General features: G+C 43.5%; 1 protein-coding gene across 1 annotated transcript in view; it reads right to left on the bottom strand.

Annotated features, from left to right (window-relative positions):
- Positions 1 to 1812: 1812 nt before the first annotated feature.
- BMP7 (bone morphogenetic protein 7) overlaps positions 1813 to 26205 on the bottom strand; it is a 46308-nt gene continuing 21915 nt past the window's right edge. The window contains exons 2-7 of the mRNA XM_072879127.1: positions 23118 to 23310; positions 12001 to 12149; positions 6906 to 7103; positions 4984 to 5060; positions 4223 to 4333; positions 1813 to 2902 (exon numbers count right to left, since the gene is read on the bottom strand). Of these exons, the coding sequence (XP_072735228.1) occupies positions 2753 to 2902; positions 4223 to 4333; positions 4984 to 5060; positions 6906 to 7103; positions 12001 to 12149; positions 23118 to 23310 (878 nt within the window). The 3' untranslated portion in view covers positions 1813 to 2752. The remainder of the gene's footprint in view (positions 2903 to 4222; positions 4334 to 4983; positions 5061 to 6905; positions 7104 to 12000; positions 12150 to 23117; positions 23311 to 26205) is intronic.

Genomic DNA, 26205 nt, shown 5'->3' with positions numbered 1-26205 from the left:
TGAATATAGGGAGAATAACCACACAGATACACAATGTCATTGGGATATCTTTTGTAAAGTTGCAATGATTTATTTTACTAGTTTGTACAAAAGGCTTCTAACAACTGCTCTATGAAAAGAACCAGAAACGTGTATGCATTTTTGCCAACTGTTAATAAATATCTTCTTAAATAAGGAAACAAATGTGTTTAGGAACCGAGAATCATTTTTCCTGGATGTGATTGAAAAGGAATTCGGAGATGGAAATAAATAATTCTTCTTCCGCTTGTGACAACTATTTACATAAAAATGTACAAACAGTGAAGCTGATGTTGAGCCTAGCAACAGAAATCCTGTTATTATGTTTAAAAAAAAAACCCAACCAAACAAAACAGAAACAATCCCCACATAATATTTAATATATGAATCCTATACAGCAAGATACTGTGGTCCAAGTTAAAAATGCAATACACCAATGCAGTGACCACCAACACTGAAACACCCACAAGAAAAACTAATCCTTGGCTACTAAATAGTGGAAGTTTAGGCACGATTAGCTTTTAACTTTCGAGGCAGCACCTTAACTTCCTTTAGGAGGTTTACAGAAGCACTGATGTGTATACGTATAAGATGTCAAAAGACATTTCCAGTCTGTGTATTTTCAATACCTCACTCTAAATAAGAGATGCACTGAGGGCAGGTTTGGCTGTTTATCGTAGATGGTCTTGTCTGCAGGCTCCAGGGAGAGACGGTCTTTTGGCTTCAGCTGTTGTCCTGCCGTTTGGCTACCTGTAACTGTTTGGTCAAAGTCTCACCTTGGGGCAGTTAGGAAGTTTGCTGGAGTTGCGCTTGCAGAGCATGCGTGCCGCGGCCAGGCTGGTCCTGCAGGTGTTTGAGCTGCCTGGGTTGGAAGCCGGGCACATCTGGCAATGTGGCCACTGCTCACCGAGGCCCCAGTACAAAACCTACCGATGTCGTGGAGAGACTTCCACTTTCCTATGAGCCTAGTCCTGCGACTGAGGAAACTGCTGGGAAAACACCAATTGACTTAAATGAGATTAGAATTAGACCATCAGAAACAAGTTTCCAATTTATTTCATAGACAGTCATTTTTTTCTTCCTTTGCTTATTCTTTTTAAAGTGAGGCATCTGGTCTGGATTTGATCTGTGACTTAAAGGAAGAAGAGCAGTGAGCGATTTCCAGAATCGGGCAGTTGCGATCATTTATCTTCTTTCTCTAACTCTCCTCTAAGGCAAGATATGGAGCCAAGTTCCCACTGCGGCTGCATCGCCCTGTCCGCTCACTGAGCAGAGAGAACCATCCCCAGGGATTTATTATGTTCTGGACCCATCTGTTGGAGGTTTAGGTTTTTGAAGTTTGGAGATTTAGAGCTGGGTGTTCTGTGGACCTGGTGTTTTACTGGACAGAATTTTCTTTTTTATCTCCCTGGTGAAATTTATGCCAATGCTACTTTTGTAATCGCAACCTATGCCAAAGTGTTGAATTGGTTTGTGATTGGTTACTGCTATTCTGCTATTTGTATTCTTATTCACAACAACTTTAATAGAGTTTTAATTACATAAGTGTGATGTTTGTGTAACCTGTGATTTTAAAAGAAGGAAAAAGAAAAGCCTTGAGGGGACGTTTTCTTGCTGCTGGTTCCAGCTTGTTGGTGTGGCTCTTGAAAGGGATTTTTATTTTTTTTTTAAAGGTGAAGCCAATAATAGAGCAGGGGTTTTATCATAAACACTGACCCTGGGAATTAAGGTTTCCTAGCTTGTTTCTAGCTGAGTCTGTGTGGTGCTGGGTGTACGTCCCAGCTTACAGCACCTTCTGCACTTGAGCCTCCATGTTTTCCAAAAAGCGCTGGAACTTGTTCTGTCAGTGAAGTCAATGGACATTTTCCAAACAGGAGCAGGATCTTCAGCTGGCTTTCACAACTTCGTAACTGCTTAGGATACCCCAGCTAAATGTTAGGTTTAATCCCTGTTTCTTAACATTTTGCTGCTTTCCTGTTTCAAGTTCATAGCAAATTCAAATTCTTTCTGGTTGCTAGAGGAAATTTCCTCCCTGTTGACAGAAAAAAGTAGACCCAAAAAGTCTTGCTCTTTGGAATTATTTTCTTCAGTTCTTTTGCTTGCCAATTAGAAATTTTTTTTTTCCTTAGGCTGATCTGTCCTTTGAATTTGCGTCAGTCCAGATATAGACTTTGCTACTATAGTTTAAAACTGGAAGTTGCATGTAGTTAATCTTTGGTTTTGCTTATGGAATTGAAGCAAACAGAGGGATGGAAGTAATAATTCTCTAACAAAATACCTGTTCACTCCAGGTATATTTTGGTCACTTATTTTATTGCAAACTGTGTTACAGGAACTACACATGCTTATTAGTCACAGCACATTCTCACCTTGGATAGATTATTATTTTTTAACTCACAATCAACACTGGTGAGTTTGCAATCTTCAGAAAAACTCATTTGCAAAAGTATGTATTGTAGGAGCCAATTTTGTAGGCAGATTTGGTTTTAAATGGTTTCTCTGGCTTGTTTCAGTTTACAAGCTCATTGTCTGTAATAAACTAAAACAAAATGTGTTCAAATGCCACTTAGATCCAGAAACTGTTCCATTGTCTGAAATTTCAGAAGCCCGGTCCTAAAAACTGTTTGGGATTTTTTTAAACCCATTGCTGGAGTGCTAACCTTTTCCCCTCCCCCACACAGCCGTACAAAACCACTCTTTACAAATAACTTTTTTTTTTTCCTTTCCTACAAATCTAATGACAGCCACATGCTCGTACCACCATGTTCCTGTATTTTTTTAAGATAACATTGGAGCTGTCATCAAAATAGAGCACTGAGATGGCATTGAGTTGTGTAGGAGCACAGCAGGGTTTCGGCACAGTCTCTGGGTTTATAAAGTGAACCTGGGGAATGAAAGTAGAGGCATGTTAAGATTTACTTTTCCCCTCTCCTCCCCCATATTTTTCTTTCCCAGGCAACCTTCTGTCTGTCCCATACACTCACTCAGACATGTTTCGAACACCTGGCTTTGTGTACAAATGTCTTGAGATGTCCCCTGCACGTACGGAGGCTGACGCACGCACCCAAGTCAGATCTAGTTGGAAATCTTTCAGTGAGGCAGGTTTTCATTAGAAAATTCCCATTTGTCAGAGCAGTCAGCGCTCTGCAGAAGTGTACCAGTTACGATAAACTCTGCGGGACGTGCGGGCGAGGTTTTGCGAGAAATCCCATCAGCCCTGGGCGGGGTCTCCTGTCCCTGTGGCTGGCAGCACCGAGACCCAGCTGGGGCCAAGGGCTCCGGGTCCACTGCACTCCCTGCTGCGGGATCTCCGAGGAGAGGGGGAAAAAGCAAATAAAAAGCAATCTACTAGGAGAAAAACATGCAGATATTTCTTCCCTTGGAAACGTGGATGCTTCTAGTTTTCCTAATACTTTTGGCAATGTTGTCCTTAGACGTGCACAGGACATGGGATGTAGATGAAAAGGTGGAGTGAGCCTCCCCATGCCCTGCCAACACGTGCAGGGGGCCTGGGCTGTTAAGCTGGACCCGAGGTGGGTAGGGGAGGGTGTCCAGGCAGGTCAGCTGGGGGTGCAGCACAGGCAGGGTCCTCGGGACCAGCGTGTCTTCTGGCCCATGCCAAGAGCTGTGGTGCATTGGCTTTGGTGCCACAGCTGGGGCTGGGTGGCCCCCAGCCAACAGTCCCCCTGAGCACAGGCGCTGTGTCATGAGGACGCGCCAGCTCAGGGCTCCCATCTGGACATCTTTGCACAATTTCATAACACGAATACACCCACAGAGCAGCTGGGCTGTGTAATTTTGAGATTCACTGACCCCTTCCTCAGTCTGCCCCCAAATCCATTTTTGGCGGCAGCCTACAGTGGATCCTTACAGAGTTTTTCCAAGAGATGCTGATAGTGGGTCTCACATCCTGCTCTTTCCTTCCCGTGCAGTGGGACTATACCACCATTAAGATGTCTATCATAGGGCCCTTTGAAACTAGAGAGAGCATGTCAATGCTTGCAGCAAAGACAGGGTAATTCCTAGCCAACTATTAATTCAGGCCACTTGGCTAGACATGTTTAGCCAGATGCTGCAGGCATCTTAATGAGCTAATGCAGACTTTCCTTCTCTTGTTAGCTTAGAGATTTTTTTTGTGTATTAACTTATTTCTGAGTAGCACCTATCAGAAATAACTCTGTAGTAGGAGCTACAGTGCACCTACCAGTGTCTGTACAATGGCGTGATTTGTAGCATTCATGTATGAATTCAACGGGAAAGCACATTCTCCTTCACAGTAATATGCAGCATAGCCCTCTGGAGCGATGATCCAGTCCTTGATTAAATTGAAGATGTTACATTGTGGAGAAAGGCAGAAATACGGTGCAGCGAAACAAAAAGTAGAACAGCACATAAATCTAACAATTCATACGCCTACGTACAATTACAGTAGCCTGCCAAATAGAAATCTGGTTCTCTGGCCTTTCTAATGCTATCTTATACACCTCTAAAGCAGCTGCTTTTCCTACAGGGACATACCCCACTTTGCAAACATGCCCATCATGTAGCTGGGTTTAGTTCTTTATCCATTCAGCAGTGTCTTCCTGGCTGTCCACAAGGATCACTTCACTCATCGCTGAAATGCAGGTACAAGCTTTCAGAAATGAAAATGTCTTTAACCAGGTCTAAAAGAATTGATAGATGAAAATGGAGAGCAGTATGTGTGTTCAACACCGCTAGATGAAATTCAGGGGGCCACAGGTTCTCAAAAGGACCTAGGTGTGTTGACTTTCTAGCCAGCCTCACACTAAATATTTGTATATGCTAACTTTGCAGAAGCACTTGCTTAAGCATGCTAAAGGCAGTATACAATTTTTTCCCCCAGGGATAAAAATTATCCAGTTATTGGCTTGTTCTCACTATTGCAGCTCATAAGTGATGTGCAAAGACAGCCCAGCTCACACCCCAGTCACTCACAGCCCTTACCTGCCACCCCAGGTCCCTGAAGCTGACGTAGAGCTCGTGCTTCTTGCAGGCTTGTCGCTGGTCGCTGCTGCTGTTCTCTGCACGGGGCAAAGGGGGTCTGTAAGGCTGGGCTGCCCCAGCACCCACAGCCCTCAGCAATGCCCCAACAGGGAGAGAGGCATCACTGCTCATCTGTTGCACTTGTGGCTTTTTTTTTTAAAAACATTTTCAGTTTTAGTCATAAAATAATGGCTGTGTTCAATACATATGACATGCCCCTCTGGCTTTTTGTGCAAAGCCAAAAAAGGCCTGGGAAAATAGCTTTATTTATTTATTTTTATTTTTCTGGGCTTCCTCTGACCTCATATTAGCAAAAAGCAGATCTCTCTGATTATTGCCTGCTATATAAAATGAGAATCTGTGAAAGGAGTGATAGGGAAAGGCACCATTTACCTGTTTTCTAAATTTCTAACTGTCTTTGAATCACCTGCGTTACTGGTGATAGTTGCACTTCAGGCCTACAAAGGCAACATATGACATTAAGGCAATGTGAAATCTGTTCTTCTGTCCAGTGCAGCTGGATCCAGATTACAGATTTCTTGCAATGGGTCACAATTCTGAAGCGAAACAATAAAGCATGGGTCTGAATCATGGATCTGAACAACCATGACTATCAGTGTAGTTTTAAAGTTGTGTCCATCCTGGACATATAGCGTGAGCTGCAGACCCAAGTAGAAGTACCGGAAAATATTTTTTTCAACTCTTGTTATTGGAAACTAACTCAACATGGGGTCCCCAAGCTGGAAGCGGGACACTAGTTACAGGAACTTTTCTAACCTACTCGCAGAAGTAAGAAATTCTTTTGTCCATTACCCATCCTTTAAAAATTGAATTGATATAGCAAATAGATGATAAAAATGCACACTTAAACTGCAGACCATCTCGGCCTGGGCAACTGCAAAACCCAGAGCTCGGAAATATAAGCCATGGGAAACCATTTTAAGAGACTCCAGGATTTTGGGTGAGAGATACAGAAATACATATATGTGGGCAGGTCTGAGAAGCCACATCTATCACCAGGGCTGCAGAAAAACATCATTAGTTCTAGGACATGAATGACCCGATTAAATATCAGGAAGCTGCACCAAGACTGATGGGAGCGAGTTCTCTCTTGCAGGTAAACCCAAGCAACCCAAGGCGAAGGTGAGTCACGTAAGATGATATTGTGCCCTACGTTGTCCTTTTCCTTCCACCTCTTGCAAGCTCTCCTTCCATTCAGTGAAGTGCTTGCAGAAATAGAAATGGAATTTGTCGCTGCCCTCAGCAGAGCTAGCGGTTCCTGCTGGGAAGGTCACCAAGGGCCCGTTATTCTGAGGTATCTTGTAATTAAGCCACATTTCTATTTCAAATGCCTGACGGAGTTTTCTTCCATATTAGGAAGCACAGCTCCCCCCAAAATAGCTGCGGTTATCCTGAGCAGTGAATGGGTTTTCCTCTTCTGAGCAGCAAAACTTTTGGGACTACTGAACTTTTTGGGGGCTAAACTTAAAATCACAAACTCTGAAAATCTACAGCATTTTGACTCAGATCCAATGAAATAGATTATTGTTTTGATCACTTACTCATTGGTTTAATGTAATTATCTTACATTTCAAAATGAGAATTTATTTCATGTGGAAGAAAAGGAGATTTTTCTGGTTAGATGGCTTGTTTTTTAATATTGGATTAAGAAATCCCTCAGTTTAACATTGTTTCAAAGAAACATTATTTTTCTAATTTTTTTTAATAATCCCAAGTAGTTTCAAACCAGCAAGAGAACACTAGTGGTAGATCAAAGAGGCAACAAACAGGCTGAGTATGGGAGAAACCATTCCCATCCAGTGTCGAGTCCAGCAGAGCATTATCGCACACCAGAAACACAGACCCGGCAACCCACACTGTACCTGCGATGTTCGACACGCGGAAAGCTTCCTGGTTCTTTGGCGTTTTTGATCGATTCTGGCTCCTTTGCTTCCCTCCTGTGGAGCGAATACTGCGGAGATGGACCTCGGTGGCTTTGAAGAAGGCTACCGTGAATGGCTGCTTGTTCTGCGGGCCATGCCTTCCAATGAGACCCGCCAGTTTGGGATTGATGCTTTGCCCTTAATAACAGAATGGACTGATAAGAGGGCCTGCAGTAACTTTTCATTTTCAGCAGACGTAGTAAGGATAACAAGGAGGAGAGCTGCTGCCTGGCTGGTAAGGGTGATTCCTAGGCATGTCTGCATCGATCCACCAAGGGCCTGGACTTAATTGACAAAGCTGCTTCTGACAAGAGCAGCTCAGCACAGCTAACTTCATTTTATATCTGCATGTAAAAGTTACATAAAATAGTCCTACATATAATTATTTTACCCTAAATCCGCTTAGCATTAACTTTTCCTGCATTCTTTAGAGGGGTTTCTTTAAGTTCACCAACCTATAATTTGAAGAGGTCCTATAAAAGGAACCATAAAACTCAGCCCATAGGAACACTAAATTCCCACTGGAAGGTTATTAACTTAGAATAAAAATGCTTTGTATGAAATGTTGACAGAGTTCCAGATATACTGTAGCTGAGAGAAACAAATCGTTCAGATGTTTAGAGACATTTTGCTTATTGCTGTATCTCAGCACTACTGTACGCAATAACTTTGTTCTAAAACTGTTGATTACTGTTCATGCTTCCTTCATCATGGGCTTTTAAAATAGTTTTATTTTTGGTAAAAGATTATTAGGTGGTTTCTCTGTAGAATGAAATAAATTATTTACAAAAGATGCAAGAAGTGGGTGGCAGCAGGAAATTTAGCATTTCTCCCTGTTGCCTCCAAAAGGTGTCTGGGCGCTGTTGTGAAACGCAGAGGTGATACCCAGATTTATTCTGTTCCAAGCTACTGAGTACTGCTGCTAAGTCAAAGTTATGTTAATGGCAATGATCCTTTTGCTAAGGACAGAGCCTTGTGAGCCACAAAGCAAATGTGCTAAAGGACAGCCGACACTTTCCTGGAGAAGCCCGGAAAGGCAGCCTGGCCGGGGAGAGCAGGCAAGGGGCTCTATGGTCCACTGACAAAAATTTCCTTATCTTACTAGTTTCTGACTACCGTGTGAAAAGAAGCTGATAACCTAAGTGCTTCTAGGTAATATTCTATAACTGCTGTTTTTAAGCTGAGTAAAGTATATAGCAAGGCTTATAAATTATTGTCTTTATGGAATTGTTTCCATCTTTGTTCTTGCACGTGGCCAGAAGATTGGTAAAGGTGACAGACCCAGAAAAGGGGGCTGTGGTCAAAGCTTGAGGCCAAGAAACAGACCAGCCTCGGCTGGAGTCCATTCTCTATTTTTCTAAAAGCGTGCAGCCCAGCGAGCAAGTCCCAAGCTGCAATATATGGGATTTGTGGAGAGGACTGGCTCAAGAGGTGTTTTATCGGGAGCATGGCAGCTTGGCAGCAGGATGGCTGCCCAGGGTGGCCAGGTCCCGTGGCACACCGTCTGCGGAGGAGCAGGGCCAGGCCTTGTAAACTAGGTAAAGCAAAACTAATCTCAGACAGGGTACCAGGAAAGCTTGGGCGAAAATAGCAAATGCAAAAACTCATGTACGTAGATTTATATGCGGACACACATCAACAACTTCTTCACCTTCTGCTTAAGCTCCTTTCCGGAAACTTGTCCAAACAGTTTTCATTTTAAACATTTGAGGCTGATCCCACAAAGTAGTTAAGCAAGTAGCTAATGCTAAATATTTAAGTAGTTCCACTTGTGCTCAGGCTTTGCCAGATTGAAGCCTTATTTCCTGAAAACAAGCTCAGCTGCAGGAGTTAGAGCTCACTGAATAGTGCTCCTATGGCTTTTCCTGCTCCTTCAAAGAAGCCTTTCTGCTTCTCAAAGCTGTTTAAACTAGCAAGTACATCTACAGCTGTGGTTTGTCCAGTGTAAATTATTTTACCTTTACCATGTCTCTAGAGAGTAGGTCAGCAGTATGCAGTGAGGGGACCCAGCTTCACACTGGTATGTTTAATGGATTTGCATTAGCGCAGCAATATGTAGCATTTGACCAATGAATTGCTCGTGTAACACCAACATGTCATGTTCAAGACCGTTATGGTGGCAGTGTTTCCTTAGGGGGAAAATAAGGCATGTAATGCTCTGGTTGCGAAGTAGCATTTTTCTTTTTAATAAAGATGGGAAAAATCCACTTTCTAACTTTCCTACACATCCAGAAAGCAAGGTTAAACACAAGGGCACATGTGTTATAATTGCCTAATGTGCCCCATTAGGCAATTATAAACTTCTCCCAAAAGAACTAAAGCTGGGCTCTTGAACCAGAGGGCATGGCTTTATCTGCTTTTATGAAGCTGCTTTTTTAATACTGTCAAAAATGGGTTCTTCAGTAATAAACTAAGTAAACCGAAGTGGGCAGCTGCTGTTCCCACGTGCTGCTGCCGAGCAAGGTGTATCGGGTGCTGGCTGAGAGCTCGCTGAAGGCTACTGAGTCACTCCAGCATTTCTTTTCCTTGCTGCTTGAGCTGATCCCCATTTTCTAGGAGTAAACAAATACCCTTTGATTCTACCCTAGTTATACATGTTGATAGACTTATTTGGCAAGATTATAAAGAAATACAAAGATCAGTTAAATTAATTTCTCTTGTATAATTTCATCTGGACAGTGCTCGTTATGTCAGCATTTTGTTTACATAGACTGTATTGGCTTCACGGTTAGAGATCTCTATGTGTAGCGACAGATACAAAGAAAAGATACTATTTTTTTTTTCTAATTCGCTTAAAGCGTTGGGGGTTGCCAACCATATAGTATTGCATCAAAATCCTGCTGTGTTTGCAGCATATGATTTTCATATGAAGTCCAGGTGTAAAAGCAGCTTTCTTGTTAGCGCACACAGTTGGTCTAAATCCAAGATGAAACTTGGGGAGCAAGGAGAGACATGTCCTTGCCATTCAAAATAGAAAGAAAAATTCACATGTATGGTGGAGAACTGTGAGTGCAAAGGTGTGCTGTCAGGGGACTTGGTTACAGAAGACAAGCAGACAATCAGCTCCTGTATCTCTGTATTTACTTTTCAAACACTGCAGTTGGCTTTTCTAACTTTAATGACAGGCTGATTAAAGTATTTTGTTAATCTGTTTTGAGAAAGCAGCACGTCATTTTGTGTATGATTTCAACCCTTTACAAACTCAGCTAGATTTTTCAGGAGTGTAAAAAGAAACCAGTTTCCTAATTTTCATTGAGTTGAATAACAGACGAGAATGCACTTATCGCTGAACCTGGGAATTCTGTCTTTGAAAGCTCCCTCTGTGATAGATCTGGCTATATGCTTTTAAAAGTCCACTCCTGATTGCTCCAGTACAGCAGACGGAGTTACTCTAAGTGTGTGCAAAGTTGCGGCATTTCCTTGGATGCAGGATCCTGAAAAGTCTCCATTGAAATCTGTAACATATTCATAAATCAGCTGCCTTCCTGCTTAATGCTGAAAAAAGGGACTGACTTTTGCTGTAAAATCACTAGGTGAGGATGGGGGAGGGCAGAGCGATAAGACGACTTTATCGGTAGAAGAGTGTGAGTGTGATACTGTAGTATCCATAGTGTTTAGAGATATTAAGCCCATTTCCAGCTATTGCTTTTCTGTGGACTCTGGGCTGGGTCTTGATGGTTTTCCTATATGTGAACCACAATTGAATGAATGTGCCATAATTGTGGACACAAATTCTGTACTTCCAAGTATTTCCTTTAGGAGGCAAACAGGAAACTAAAAACAAGGACGAGTGTTTGAAAGCGGCTTAAGCTTGTCTTGGCTGTTGATTTGCGTTACTGTTTTAGCTTTAAGAGTTAGGATTAACTTGTAAATCAGGTTGAATTGGAATCTTTATACAAAGATGGCAAAAGTCATCTGTCAGGGGGGTGGGGACTAGTGACTTTCATGGTGGAGCTCCTGCTTTGTATCTGTGTTTGGGTTTCTGCATTCACTGATCACTCAGAAAGGGCAGATTAAAACAAACCCTGTGCACTTCTCTGTGCGCAGGTCTCGCATGAGTAAAATCAACCTTTCATGTAAATGACTCTCTGTAGGTTGCCTGTTTCAAAACTGCTTTGCACAGTCTTTATGCAAAATACTACTTACTGGAAACGTTCAGAATGTTGCACAAAAACCAATAGCAAGTGATATCATAGATGCGTATCTGGAGAATGAAAGTATGTCCTTAGATAACTACATTCAGAGTATTTATAATAGTTTTGAGCTGGGTTTTGCTTAACCTTTCCTGTGGGGCAGCCAGCAGTTTCAAATAGTTTCAAATAGAACCCCCCAGAAGACCCAGGATACTTTGGTTTCCTTGCACAAGTCTCGAAGTGAGCATCAGGAAGCTTAACTTTAAGACAAAGTAGCATGACGTTTTAGTTAAGACCTGGTTAGGAAAATTCCCCACCTGATTCTAAACACATCCTTTCTGGAGATGTTTCAGAGCCAGGTCTTCGTACCTATTCCCAAACCTCACGGCTTTGTATCATAAGCACGCTGCAGACGTTGAAGTCCAGACCAGGCACGACTTTACTAGTCATTTCTACTGCCACAAAGAAGATTAAAATGCTTCCTAGCTGTTTTCTGAATTTGAAAGGACTTTTGTGCCAATTAACACCAGCCTTCTACATCACTCAGCTGTGTCTTTTTGCACATAGCAAAGTTTCTTCCTCTCTCCTCCACTGGACTGCACTACCTGCAAATCAGCCAGCAGCGGATACATATCTTGACAGGGATGTGTACGTAGCTAATACTGAAATGACTGCAGGCAGGTTACCAATCTGTTGAAGCGTTTGAGTACATCCTTAACCTGAAATATGTCTATGGATTTTTTTATTATTATTATTACTTGCATGTTAGGCAAATTCAGGAAAAACATGCTTAAGAAATCCTATTGAAAGGAAACAGTACTGAATGCTTAAGGCTTCCCCTGGCTGGGAATCGTATACCTGAAATGGAGAGTCACTGATTGATGTTGGTGTCTGACACTCACCATCGATGCCTTCCACGGAGAGCTGCAGGCCAAGATTGTGTTGGGGATTCACCACCCAGTGATTGCTGGTTGCAGTAATGTCAAACACCAGCCACCCTTCTTCTGCGGCCCAGATTGTTCGAGAGTCAAGCAGGAACAAATCTGAATCCCTGAAAACAAAGAAGCGTAATTCCCAGTTACTGAGCTTTCCACTGGAGTCTCTATAGACGTTCACATACATGCTTTAAGCAACACACTTGGTTGTCCTGTCAGCAATAGGCAGATTATGCCAGAGCTGGGCTGGCGTGCTTTCCTGTCTAATCACCTTCAGATGAAGCGTTTTTCTTCTCTTTAAAAAAGGGAGGATGGGTTGAAGCAGAGTTGAGGTGGTTTTGGGTTACTTTGCTGTTACAGTTAACCTTAGAGCTGCTGATGCAACTTCAGAAAAAACGCTTGCCAGGCACAGATTTGCAAAATTATTGTTTTCATATGCAAACTTGGTAATTGGGCAGACAATGCTGCTCATTATTCTTTCCACACATCATTTCCTGACTTTTACGCATAATTGTAGCATTGGTGCAAGCCAGCTGGAACTCTGGTGTGCATATATTAACATATGTAATGGTTTTTTAAATTTCTTCATCTGAGGTTGCAGATTGAGGCAATAACCCTCTGCACAGTCACAGGTCTGCATTACTTTGGGTGGCAATTTTCTTTCGATTCATTGCTTGAATTTTTTAAAGGCCACAGCTGGGTTATTCTGGTTGAAGAACTAACACCAGAAAATGAGAAAGATCAGAAATAGAGACGATTTCATGCATTTGAAAAGAGTGAAATCATTCTGGATTTACAAAACATTTCCTGACAAATTTCTGTAAAATGAAAATTTGAGAAAACACAGGTTCTGTAAAGGAAAGAATCTTCTCTTATCAGAAATTAAAAAAGAGATAAAACCGGGATGAAAAAATTGGATAGTGGTGCAGTTCCTTTATAAAAAACGACTTTACAAGAAGAACAAAGAAACATGGTGGAAGTGTCTAGACAAGTCCCGTAAGAGCTGCTTTTGTACTTACAGTGCACAAACATGATAACTTGTTTAAGTGTAATTATATCCTTTTGAATGAAGAAATATCCTTGGAAAATGCTTTAATCATGCCCTCAAAACTTAAAGAAGGCCTTGTGAATTTTGTCACTATTGATTTGTCAGTGCAAATAAATATATATAACTTAGTTTACAGAGTGCTTCTTGTTTGCACGAAATACCAAGCGATCAAAAATGAATCTGAGAAGTGCTGTCAGCATAGAAGCTTCTGTCTCTTAGCTTTTAGTGATTCTTTTCCCTGTGAGATACCAAGAAATTAGAGGTTTTTGTCCCACATAGCTGACTCAAAACAGAAATGGAGTTTTATTGCGATGTTTTTACTACCTAGCTTTCCTTTCAATCTTTGTGGGCCCAGGCGTATAAGAGATGATGGCTTGCCTCCGTGAGCTAATGGATGTCACCGCCTCTGGCTCCGTGCTGGCTTACATGAAATTAAACTTCTGAAATCAGTTCCCGCAGAGCACGTGAGCACATCGCCCAGCGTGCGTAAAAGGAGGATTCTGTCGTTTCCTCACCAATGCATGATGCTGTTAACCTTTGGATACGACACGGCTGAGTATGCAGATACAGCCAATGCTGCTGAGGGTGCAGTTAGTGCTGCATGTGGCAGCCTGAGGGAAAGCAGTGGCTTTCTGTGTCAGCTCAATTCAGAAAGAGGAGGCAAGGTCTGATGCTTGCAAGGGATGTTTTGCAGGCGTGGGATTGTAACATTTGCAATTCCTCCCTTCGCCCAGCACATCCCTGCCATGGAGGAAGGCATGGGAGAGGGAGTTTTGCTTTCTTTTAAATGAAGTTTTGGTTTGTGGAAGAAGCCCTACATCAGAATTGCACTGGCTGCCACACTGTCTTGCTAACACATAGGGGGTCCTATGGGGGAGTATTTTGGTGATGTTTGGGCAGCCAGAGCGGGTAGCTCAGGAAGGGGCCATGGTGCAGCGATGGAGAGCCTCAACCCAGGTGTTGGGAGCTGCTCTCTGAAGCTCAGTCAGTTTTGCTGGGTGCACCTAGGACAGCTGAAGATAAACAGTACGGATAACCCGCTCCCTCCACATACACATTAGTTACAGGAATGTAAGATGCTTGAAGTCTAACTGGGGGACAAATTTCCTGGGGTTTCATCCCCACCCAGAAGCAATGGCCCTGTTCCCACTGTGCATGACGCAGCTGCATGGACACCTCCCGCCCTTCCCTGTTTACAACATGCTGAACAAAACGCATCCCAGAGGAGCTAGGGACGAGGGAGTAGTACGGATTGGCCCGTTCCAATGGCTGAGTCCAAGTTTCCAGAAGTAAAGGGTTTTTATATTCACATACTGCATCATTTAAGCATGGCCCCTGACTGGAACTCATGATTCACACAAGGTTTAGTTAATAGGAACTTGGCTTGCTTGGTTTTTCTCCCTTGTACTTTGCAGGTTGAAGATAATGGCAATAATGATAACTTTTTTTGGTTTTAGCTACTGCTCAACTGCAGTATTACTCAGAAAAACCAGCCTTTAAGCTTCCCATGCTGACATGATGCAATCAGGGTAACCAGACAACATGAGGCATCAAGTACCCGGGTGAGTCAGTCTGGGAAATTGTATAATGCATTTGTTTTCCTGTAGTTACAGCAATGTGCAAACAATAGGCCTGGAGGGGAAGCCTGAAGTGAGAGAGATGAAAGGGACCCACTAAAGGGAAACGTCCTTCCCACACACACTTGGAACGTTTGGACCCAAAAAGGCCCTGTGTCAGATGCTCTCTGGACAAGTTCATGCACTCCTGGATTAGCACTTTCCACTCTGGCCCACCAGCGGCGGCCAGGGATGGGATGCAAAACCTGACTGATGTTGCAAGCAGAGGCTCCTGAGATTGTGGCGCCTGTTCTGACGAAAACAAACCTCATGTTCTTTTAAAAAGAACAACCTCCCTTCAAGTGAAATGCCCTGCTTTCCAAAGACTTATGGCAAACAGCGTTAAATCACTAGCTAATAGACAGCAAGCCCTTTAGACATCATTGTTGGACAAGACGTAATAAACATGGCAAAGAAATGTTATTCTGCTTACACTTAAACAAAATTTGCTCTGAGGACTCCCGTCTAATGAGTTGTCATATGAGACAGTGCTAGTTAAGTCCAACTAATGTGGCTGGTTTGGGTTTTAGGTTTGAGATAAAGAGCCAAGCACAAAGGGAAAAGGTTTCTAGTGCACATCTCACCCTCTGGTACCTTACCTACCAATTGTACGCATATTTAGAGCATTCTTGGAGCAATGTGAATAATGGCTCTGCAACCAGGAGGCAGAAAAGCACGTTCGTTCCTTGGCCCTGCAGTCAATCCCTTCATCTGAGAACTTCAGAGCATGTGAGAAACTGTACTGAAACTTCTACCAGACCAAGAGATAGGAAGAGGCACGTGATCCTCATTTTACAGAAAATTAAGCTGGGACATGGAAATGTTAATGTCTAGATTAGAGTTACATAAATGATGAAGAGTTACATGAATGATCCAGACCACAAGTATGTTTTGTTGAGACCACATCAAAATGGCTCAGCGTTCAAAGTATTTACATCAGTGGGAGTGTCAAAGCTTTTAGCAATGATAAAACTCAGGGCTTTCAGCTTAATTTTCTCAAGCATCGGGCTGTCGATGGAGCCTAAGATGAGGACAGGAGGTTGGCACTTGTCTACTGATCACTTTGGTAGTGTCTGGCGCTGGATGCCAGAAAGGAGAGGCACCTCCCGTTAGCACTCCCAAAAATTTGTCTACAGGTCATATAACTGCTGTGAGGTCTATGAAGTTTCCTTAGTGAACCTGATGTTTTTTGGACTCAAGGGTGAATAACAAGTATTGCAAAGTGAGGGTGGCTGAGGAGGATGCATGTGAGATCGTGTCTGGAAAGCAGCTGGCGTTATGGAGGTGGAAGAGCTGAAGCTGCCAAAGGGCTGTGCGTGACCAGGGATGTGGAGGGCGGGTGGCATGAGTAGGGTAAGAAAGGAAATCACAGGGGATTAGTGGAAGAGAAAAGGACTGGAAGAAGTGAGGTTTGTGGGGGTGAGTGGAGAAATAAGGGGAGACAAAATACAGAAAAGGCAAGTAAGAGTATCCTGAAAGGAAACAGTGAGGAAGAGAATTGCCAGGTTGCAACGCAGTAATTCTAAGATAAGAAAAAGTATTAGCAACCAAGAAACTTCATGAAAATAGTATGCATGGGCTCTTTGCCTTTTGCTCGGATATTTTTTCAGCCTCTAAGAGGCACTTTGGTTTGTAGGCATAGACACTAGAAACTTATCTAAAAATCAGAAGTGCAGCATCTCTCCTAATCACCTGCCTCGATGAGTTGGGGCATGAGAAAGAACATGGACTAACAAGAGAGACTCAGTGAAAATATGAGAGTTGGCAATTCTGCAGTAGCAAGGGAGAACAGGAGATGAAACTCTGCATCTATAAGCTATAATGCTATAAGGTCTATACTGCTCTAGGGTAGCCCTCTTACCTAACAGCACCTGCTTTTGCATCTGTTTTCTTCACTCACTTTCCCCATCTGCCTCGTCAGCTCTGTTCTTTCAAGCTGCTGGTTGACGAGTGGTAGTAAACACTAATGAGCACTTCCAAATGGGGTAACGATAAATGGGAAGAAGGACAGGCAGTAGAAGAGAAGGTGACTCTCAGCAACTTCCAGCACATTGCAAGCCAAGCTGACTTCTGTGACATGCTGGCACCCTGGCTTGTGGGCAGCCCTGGAGCCCTGGCTCACCTGGCCGTGTGCTGGCAGCAGCCAGCCCGGGGCCGCTGCCAGTACCTCCCGCAGTCCCTGCCTGCATTCAGGTAATCTGCCTGCCCAAAGAGCACACCGAGGCTGCCCGGCAGCTGCACCACTCTAATCCCTACCCACTAGTTTGAGGAATTACAGGTCTAGCAGTGTTTTAAACAACAACCATACTGTGACACCTTGCAACAGACTTTGAATTGCTTTAGAAATATGGGTCAACCCTCCCGCTTCCGTTTTAAAATGGGAAACACTTGACGCACAGATACGTTAAATTGACTCGGCATGTAAACCATAGCCACTAAGCCAGGAGCATAATCCTATCCTCTTGACTGGTATTCTAACCCTGGAGGGGCTGTTTGGGTCACAGGCATGGTGCAAGATAGCGAGTTTACTAACAGGCAGCCCAAGGAAAGAGCTGGCATGGGGGGATAGGGGCAACTCACGTCCAGGTTTGAGCAGGTGGAGGGAGGAGAAGGCAGAAAGGGCATCCTGGGAGGGTGAGAGGAGATCTGGGGTTAGAAGACATCTGTTTGGATTAAAAAACTGCAGTATCCAGATTCCAGTTTGCTTGGTGTCATTGCTTAAAGTCGGCTGCAGCTGTCCAAAGACAAGCTTAGGAAAATATTTTTCAGACTTTCCTACTTTGAGAGGGCCCCAGGATCTCCCTGGGCCTCTCCCTGGCATGTTTGCAACACCCTCTGTACACAGACCTGATGCAGCCCTCCTCCCACACCTTCCCTTCCCCACGCGCCTGGGATCCCCTGCTTATCCTTCCCTCTCCCTCCCCGTGCCCCGGGGAGGAGCTGCCAGCCAAACACAGCCTGGGGTCTCCTCCAGGTGAGGGGATGGCCACGGCAGAGACACAGTTTGCTGGAGGTGGTTTCCAAGGACTGTTCTGAAAACTGGCTGTACTGGTAGTGAAACAGATCTGTGTAAATTTTGTTGAATCTTGGGAGAAATTAAATTCACTTTAAAATTTCAGCAGATTCTTAATTCTGGTTTGTGTGTTTCTAGTAGTCATGTTCCCTTTCCTACATAGTGTTTGAGAAGGGTAAGATCTAGGTTTCAAAGACTGATTAAAAGTGGCAATGGGAGTTTGTTACAGAGAGATGCAACATGTTTCCTAAATATGAAGCCTCTTGTAAAAGCAGTGCTGAGAGAAATGAGGTTATATACATATCTCTGACACTTTATATACAGCTGTTTCTATTCAGCATTGAATCGCTGTTCATTAGTGCATCACTTAGCTGAGCAAGAGCCCACTGGGGTATGCAAAATGCCTCCTGCAGCTACTCAAGTGCCTGTGAAGAGTTGTGCCTTGCTAAGTGAGTTCAAGATCTGTCAGAGGTTTTGCAGGCTGCAGTGGCTTTTAGGAATGGTCGGAAAGAGATAACTAGATGCAGCTCTGTTCTTGGAGAGCTACAGGGTTTCCGTGCTAAAGTTCCCTTGCTACTTGGTAAGGGATGAGTACAGTTATCAACTGACTTGCAGATAAGTCACAAAAAAAAATCAAAGCTATTGTCAGTACCTTTCTAGATGCTGTTAGTACTTGCAGATACCATCATGGTGCTGGGGCACAACGTTAAAACAAACTATACCCTTCTTTGCTGCACCATCCCTAGACCGATCACACTGGTACTTAAAAAAGCTCTAAAAAGAAGGCACATCTGCTTCGCGGGTTGGGTGGGCCTAAGCCTTCCTTAGTTACTAGAATTACATGTTTCAACCCACAACATGGAAACAGACTCCGATGAACGGGAGGAAGGGGTCTGGAGAGGGGCTCAGGTTTGATCTGGGTGCAGAAGTGGTGTAGTTTGAAGCACAAACTAAAGCGTTCCAGCTGCAAGTCAAACCCAGGAATGCATCGTGCAAGATCTTATTTTTCTGTAGGGCTGGTAACATGAGCATTCAAATCATTCACTGCCTTTGAAGCCTGTGAAATCCATAATGGCCACAAAGTGAACATGTAGCAACTGCATTTCAATTACCAAAGGCTGGTCAAGTACCTGGCTTTATTCTCTCCAGTAACAAAACTCCCATCGACTTCAAAGGGGTTGGGATTTACTCCACAGTGCAAGTGCTGGGTCCAATGAAATCGGAGATGTAACTCTGGGACGAGGTATTTTAGCTTCTGAAGGTGCAGACAGATGGGCAGGATTGAGGTCTGATGTTGAGGGGAGCTATACAGTCTGCATTTTTTCTGAAGCTTCAGGTTAAAAAATTGAAGATGATGCCACAACTGATAATCTGCCCCAGAACTGCATGGGTGCTTCTTGAAAATACACAAGTTCCTATCAGTTGCAATAGGAGTTAGGTATCCAAACTGCTTAGCTGCTGTTAGAAATCCCACTACATACCTGCGTCTCTCTTTAGCACTTAAGTCCCTTTGAAATTCTTGCTTTGGCCATTGCTTACAACAACAGTGGAGAAACTGAGGGTAATGGATGTTTCTTTTGCAAAGTAGTTCACAAACTATTTCATGATTCCACTGTAAAAGTATCAAAGTTCATTTTTCTTAGGCTCATATCCGTAAGCTTTATTTTGACACGTTCCCTGCATAGGTGCCTGAGATCAGTGATCTTCAACACCCTGTGGCAAGCCTCGTGCCCTGAGATGTGTGCTCCCTAGCACTCGAATTTGCTTTGCTTCCCCGCAGCACCCAGGAGGGAGGAGACGGAGGCTTGAGCAGCACCCAGCTCCCTGATGGCAACCTTTAGTTCCCACTAGCAGGGTTTGTGACCACAAGCAGGGACTTGATGTCCTGCTGCTCAGCACCCTTCTCGAGCCAGTCACTGGCTTTATAAAACTCTTTCCCAGGCTTTTGGGTGAGTGAACCATGAAGACCAAACAGCAGTTGGGACATGAGTCACTGGACTTTAAGTTATGCACACGAAAGCTTTGAGACATGTTATATTAGTCAAAACATCAACTGTTTTCACAGTGTTTATGATATTAGGAACATTTTTGTTCGTGAATGTGCTTGTTTGGTTAAAGTGAATAACTGATGCTTTGTGCCTAAAGAATGCTGTACATGCCTGTTTATAAAGGACATGTTGCCAGTTTGAAAAGCTTGCCTTGCAATGAATTCATAGATTCGAAAAGGCCAGAAAGAATATTTGATCATTTAGTCTGGTTTCCTATAAACACCTGTAATAATATCTTCAGTTTGACAGAGATATGTTTGCTATTAGTCAAAGTCCAGAGTGGCATCCCGTCTGCTACAAAGGACGGGGCTGGGCTCTCATTTTTACTGCCAGGGTTGTTAGGCGTCTATCTGCCCGTGACTGAGCAGGCGGATGGAGGAGAGCTTCCACCCTCTGTTCCAGTGTCGGTACTATTGAGGGGCAGGATTTCAGAAATAGTCTGCTGTGGGTGCAGCTGTTTGTCTGGAAAGACCTATGCCTGTATTTTTCACCGACAATAAATTGCAGACAAGAGATGTTGCTGGTTAGATACCTGCCAGCCTGTCTGAACTCGTAAAGCAAGTCATTAATTGTTGAACTGCTCATACTTATGGTTTATTTGAACTGAGGGCACAACATCACACCCTCCAAACTGGAGGCTCATCTGAGGTGTAACTGAAAATCAAGCCTTCAGCATATACAATGGGTCTCTTCACCCTCAAAGGAAAAAAATCTCCAGTCAGCCTCAGCTTGGGCCTTTCAGCTGTATCCCGTGCTGGTTTTGTGGCCCTGGAAGCTGTCCCTTTCTCTGCCGTGTGTTGCTGTGTTACAAAGGAGAGGCGATGCTGTAGCTGCCTCTGGGGAGCCTGGCACCGAGCTTCTGTGCCTTGGTGCACTTGCACAGGAGGTGCACGTTGCAGGGGGGCACAGGCCAGGACAATACCTGGTGTTTCAGATCCCGAAAGGCAATTCCAGCAATCTCCTGGGAGACCCCACCGCTCTTGTATCATAAGAAGAGCACAGGGAGGGGGAAAACCATTTGGTTTTTTGTTGGCCATTGTACCTGCCATGCTCTGGGGAGAGGAATCTACAAAGCCAAACGCAAGCAAAGGTTTTCTTGCCTGCGTGGGGGGGAAGGTTTGGCTTTGTTTTGCTCTTGTTGCTAACAACGTCAGATGGGTCTGACTTTCCAGCCTGCTCAGGATGAGACAAACAGCCAAGGAAGCATCAAAGTGAATGGGTGTTTTTTGATCAACATTGGAGAGAGTTTGTTTTCTTTCTCTACTTGCCCAATGACACACTGACTTGGATGACTGGTCTGTGACAGAACCGGTTGGAAAATGTCAGTGGAAAAATGCAGAAAAAGAGCAAATATTTTTACAAATGTTAGGGACAATATTTTTACCTTTGGTCAATCCAAACCAACAGGAATATTTTTTCAGGACAAACTGTTCAAAACTCACCATTGCCTGTGCCAAAATGTATGCAAAGGGTGAATATGCATGAACACTCATTAAAAAAAGTGTTCCTGTGGTGAATGTGACGCAGTAAAATTGCATCTAATCTTGTAGCTGGAAGATCTGTATAATTAGCAAGATTCCTCACCTCTTCCAGCCAGTGGTTCATGTATATGCCTGCCCTTTGCATACATTTTTTCCTTCAGGACTAAGGATTTGTGAAGGAGACAGCGTGCAGAAACACTTTATGCTCCAAGCAGTTGTATACCCATAAGTATCCCCAGCGGGTATCTTGCAGCCCTCTCTAAGCATAGTTTTAACAAACCTGTGGATGTATCATCTTAAAATTAAGGTAATAAATGTCATCCTAACTCTGTCAGTAAGTTTCAGGGTCTTGAAGGAGAACTTCCCTGGCTTCTGATGAGGAAGGACATTGACTCCAAGAACAGGTTTCTGGCAATTCCCTAATGCCCTGGCATGCTGGCGAGGCCCTCTGCATCTGCCAACACACATCTTGTTTCTGCTCTTCCCAAGAGTGAAAAGTCATCCCTGCAGGCTTCTACCTATATAACCTACTCAAGAAATACAGCAAAGGGAGGCTTCTATCTCTGGAAGGGCCTAAGACAGAATGAACTTAAACACTTTTAGTAAGCAGGACATCTAACAGGTCCTACGCACATTTGTGGCTTGTTGCCTTCTCCTTTAAGAAAGGCTGGTTAAAATGTGTAGTTTGAATTATCTGTGTTTGATAAAAATAGATTAATATTAGCTCAGTCCCAAAACCCTGCAAATAATTGTGTCATTAGAAATGCCAAGAGAACCACGAGTTTTGACCCGTAAAATTGGAATTTCAGATGTGGAAGAAAACATACCCATATTTAAATACTTTTACCATACAGCAAAGCTGGTAGAAATTCTCACCATTTAAAAAAGTTGATAAGGTTTCCTGTCATATTTTAATGGATTAAAAAATGCAAAACATTCTTTTCTGCATTTTTATTAGCTCTTATAAAAATATAGAGCCCTCTTTTAAAATCCCTAGTGTTTCTCTTTTCATGAACCTAAATTAGGGCTGTAGTATTATTACCCCATATTTAGTAGTCCTAGAGAATAACTTCTGACTAGCATGTGACTGTAAATACTTTTCACGTAAATAAATGCAATGTCACTTTTGGTAGGATTTGTATGTAGAAGAAATATGTGCAAATGAAACTAAGTGCCTTTGATAAATGGCTTGGGATTGCTGATTAATTGGAACTAAAAACAGATGAGAAAATTGAACATATGTTCTTATTCAAGTTCCCTGGAGGATTTGTCAGGGAGCTTGGCATACATTAATAATTGCTTGGAATGGATTTAATAGCTCATCTTGTAGTTTTGCACACACAAAACAATCAGTCAATATAAAAAGCATGGTGTCATCTGTCTTTGTTAATTAGGGATTTCAAATGCCTTCAGTAATAAAGGCTAGTAATTAAGCTACAATTAGAAAGGAAGCATTCGGATGTGGATTTGCCACCTCAGGATCCATAAGCGGCAGGAGGAAGAGGGTAGGTCTTCCAGAAATCTTGAAATACTCGACGTTTATGATCTTTTCCTGCACTAGCAGACAGCCAGGCTTGTTTGCTCCTCAGCTACCGGCTGCTCCCAGGGACAAGAGCGACAGTGCTGGGGATGCTCCCTGGGGCGCGCGGAGGCTCGCAGGGCACCTTCTCCCCATGCCCTCGGTGGCTGCCCAGACATGGCAGCTACGTGCCCACGGCATTAGCATTGACTGAGCTCTCGCTGTACAACCCTCACGCCTAAGCCCAGCTCTTCAGACACGTTTGATGGCACCAGTATTTCTAAAAATATTGGACATAACTTTTTGAAGGAACATACCGTGCTTGCGCTTTCATCGGGATTTGCCTGTGGGTAACTCACCTTCCCGGGTGTTCCTGGAGTACCTGGTAGACACTAATCTGGAACGTTTCATTATCGAAGCGTTCGCGGATGTAATCCTTATATATCCTGAACTCGGCAGCCGTCACCGCTTCCCCCTCTGGGATTCTGGAGAGATCAAACCTGAACTCTCGGTAGTGGCAGCGCTGATGGTGAAACTCTCTGTCATGCTCCACTGAAACAGAAAAACAGCCCATTAGCCACCTGCTTTGTTCCCTTTCCCCTTGCCATCAAACAAGCTTGCGAGTTGCCACAACAGAAAAGGGCAAGAATATCTGATTGCAGCATCTCATGCTGTTGTTCGGTTCATTAAAGCACGTAGGAAATACATGACTCTATCTGGGCTATTATAAGCATATATATGTGTTTATCAGAGTCTCTTTGAAACAGTTTTACAGCTGGCTGGTACAAGGTGTGGGTGACCGTTGTGTTTTAATGATTTTTGGCAGCTTCGTGCTTGACAAGTGACTCTGGACATTTGCCACCGATAACGACCAAGCTGCTGTGGGAAGGAGCTGAAAGAAACAGATGGGGCTTTTCAGGAGTGCCGGTTCTTGGCCTGACTCTGCTTCTGAAAATTACGCACACATGCATACCCGCACACATATATACACAAATTCCAGTCCTTGAGGCTTTTCATGCCAGTGACCCACATTCAGTGCCAGCTGAATTCATCACAAACTCACAGCCCTGCTCCGAAGGGTCAAAGCTTTCATTTTAAAGCATATTTAGTGATCAGGGCTGTGGAGCAAATGTTCAAAAGGAGGACCTTCTTCCAACTCCCAGCCCTGACGGTGAAATAACAAGAAGTGCCAGAGTCCTCCCAAGACAGTGTGAGGACGGTGCGTTATCCCACCGAGTGACAGGTCTGCCTGTCTTCTGATGGACAGCTGATGGTCTCGTGTAAAACTGCTTGTGGATATTGAAGCTGAGGGTCCGTGATGTGAGGAAAGATTTCGAGACTGTCCTCCAGCAAGGGGGAGGAGAGGTGTCAGAGCCCAATTTCAGCACATGAAGTGAAGCACCCTTCTTAGAACAAATTCCAAATTAAATAGACAAGTTGGACAAAGGAAAATGAGGAAACAGAGGTATAAGGGATGAACTGACTCGCCAGAGGTCACACCGCACGACATTTTAAGAGCTGAGGTTTGAACCAGGGACTTCCCATATGTCCCAGTCCCGTCGTCTGTCCACTTGACCTCCCTGCAGCTCGACTGCACAATTCAAGTAGTTAGCTCTGAGATTTTCTTGGCAAAGAATGTGTGTCTTTCTACAGGCCTGATTCTCTTCTGGCAGCAGTAAATCCATTGTGTACATCTATTGACTTAAATGGAATTACTCCTGAAAAAGAGGAGTTTTAAGCCTGAGTCTGGAAAGTGCTATTTAAATTTACAGCATTGCACGGTACAAATGTATATCAGCGCTCGCGAGGGCCTCCCCTGTGGCAGGGACGGAGCGTGGGGAGCCTCCGGGAACCGGGCTGTGTCCAAGCGCTTACACGGAGCAGGTTCAGCGCTGCTTTGCTGGCCGAGATTCGGCAGCTGGCCACGGGCTCTTCCTCCTCTCGCACATTACTTCTGCAAGGAGTCCAGGGCTCACAGTTTGCCACTGTATGATTGCTGTTCAGGGAAATACTTCAGAGCTCTTACTAATAGCTGGGATTCATCTTAGAGGATTTTTTTAGGTATGAAACCCCTAAACTTTCCAAGACAAAGGCGATTAAGTTCAGCAAATGGTTTTATAGGTTGAGCAGTCTTAGTGTGCACTGAATGAACAAAGTTATAGTTGCACCTCTAGCTATAACATCTCGTACAGCCTCAGGAAGATCACTCAGTCTCTCATACCCTGAAGTGGGAGAATATTGTGAATATTGATCAGTGTTTGTAAAACACTTGGCAGGCTAAAACTGCCCTATAAGTGCTAACACCACTATTAAATGTGCCTCAGTCCCTTTCCTCCGAAGTATTCTCAGCAGAAGAAGATATAAAGAGTATGATTTCAGTCTCAAAGGAATTCGTCTGCGCCTAAATTATAGAGGGGAGGAAAAAATATTTTAATATGGAATAGCTCCTTTAACCACAACTATAGAAGAATGAATATAATGTTGTGTGGTTTTAGTTATATTACGGATCACATCACCAGCAGGGTGTATTATAGAGAGGTCTAGCAGTAGGATGGACCAATATGATTTGCTTCCAAAGACATGGGAAGGCTGAATTTTCAAAGGAAGGTGGATGCACCTTTTCAGTGTACATATGTGGTGACAACTACATCAGCCAACACTGGTCTTTAGCTGCACTTCATACACAAAGTCTGACAACAAACACACGAGGATGAAACTTTTTCGGGTGCTGCTGGAGTTCACAGTGATTCCCACTGCAGAGCCCTAGAAAAAATGTGTCATATTAGTATGAAAAATTAACAGCCAGGGTCATAAAATAAAGAGCCCCAAAGTTTGAACTTTCCCATGCTTTGCAGATGTTTGGATATACGGTTTTGGACTGAGCCATCTTTAGTGTTAAAGCAAACATTCCTGTGGCTATAGTCATTAAGATCATGAAAATATGTGGATATGTAACTGAAGAAAGAATCCCAAGAAACCCTTCAACTCAGTGTTTATTGTTTTTCCCCTTTTTCTTTGCACTCTGGACCTATCTGCTGACCCAGAAGTAACAAATCCTTTCAGAACTAATTTATGAGAAACACTGACCCTGAATCAACATCTGTTAGATGACTGCAGTAAATCTTATTACATAATTAAACACCAAAATCTATGTTAAAATAATGTTAAGGGTCTGACTTGAACTCATAAAAGCAAGACTCTTCATTATGAAGGCTGAAATCCTATCCTTAATTCATGCTGCTGTGCATTGGTATTTGTGAACATATGGTACAGTATATATGATCGTGCACTTTTTGTAGACCCCAGTAATACCTTAAGCACAACAGCATGAGGTAAGCAGGGGAGTGCTCAAGAAGCCTGAGTTTCCTGGGTTTGATGGGTGTTAGTCAGACCTTTGACAATACTGCAACTGGGTCGTTTCCAATTAGTTACCTGAGGAGTTTGAAT

Source organism: Ciconia boyciana, chromosome 14, assembly GCF_034638445.1.
Source record: "Ciconia boyciana chromosome 14, ASM3463844v1, whole genome shotgun sequence".
Classification (NCBI taxonomy): Eukaryota; Metazoa; Chordata; class Aves; order Ciconiiformes; family Ciconiidae; genus Ciconia; species Ciconia boyciana.
This window is presented reverse-complemented; position numbering and strand designations above follow the sequence as displayed.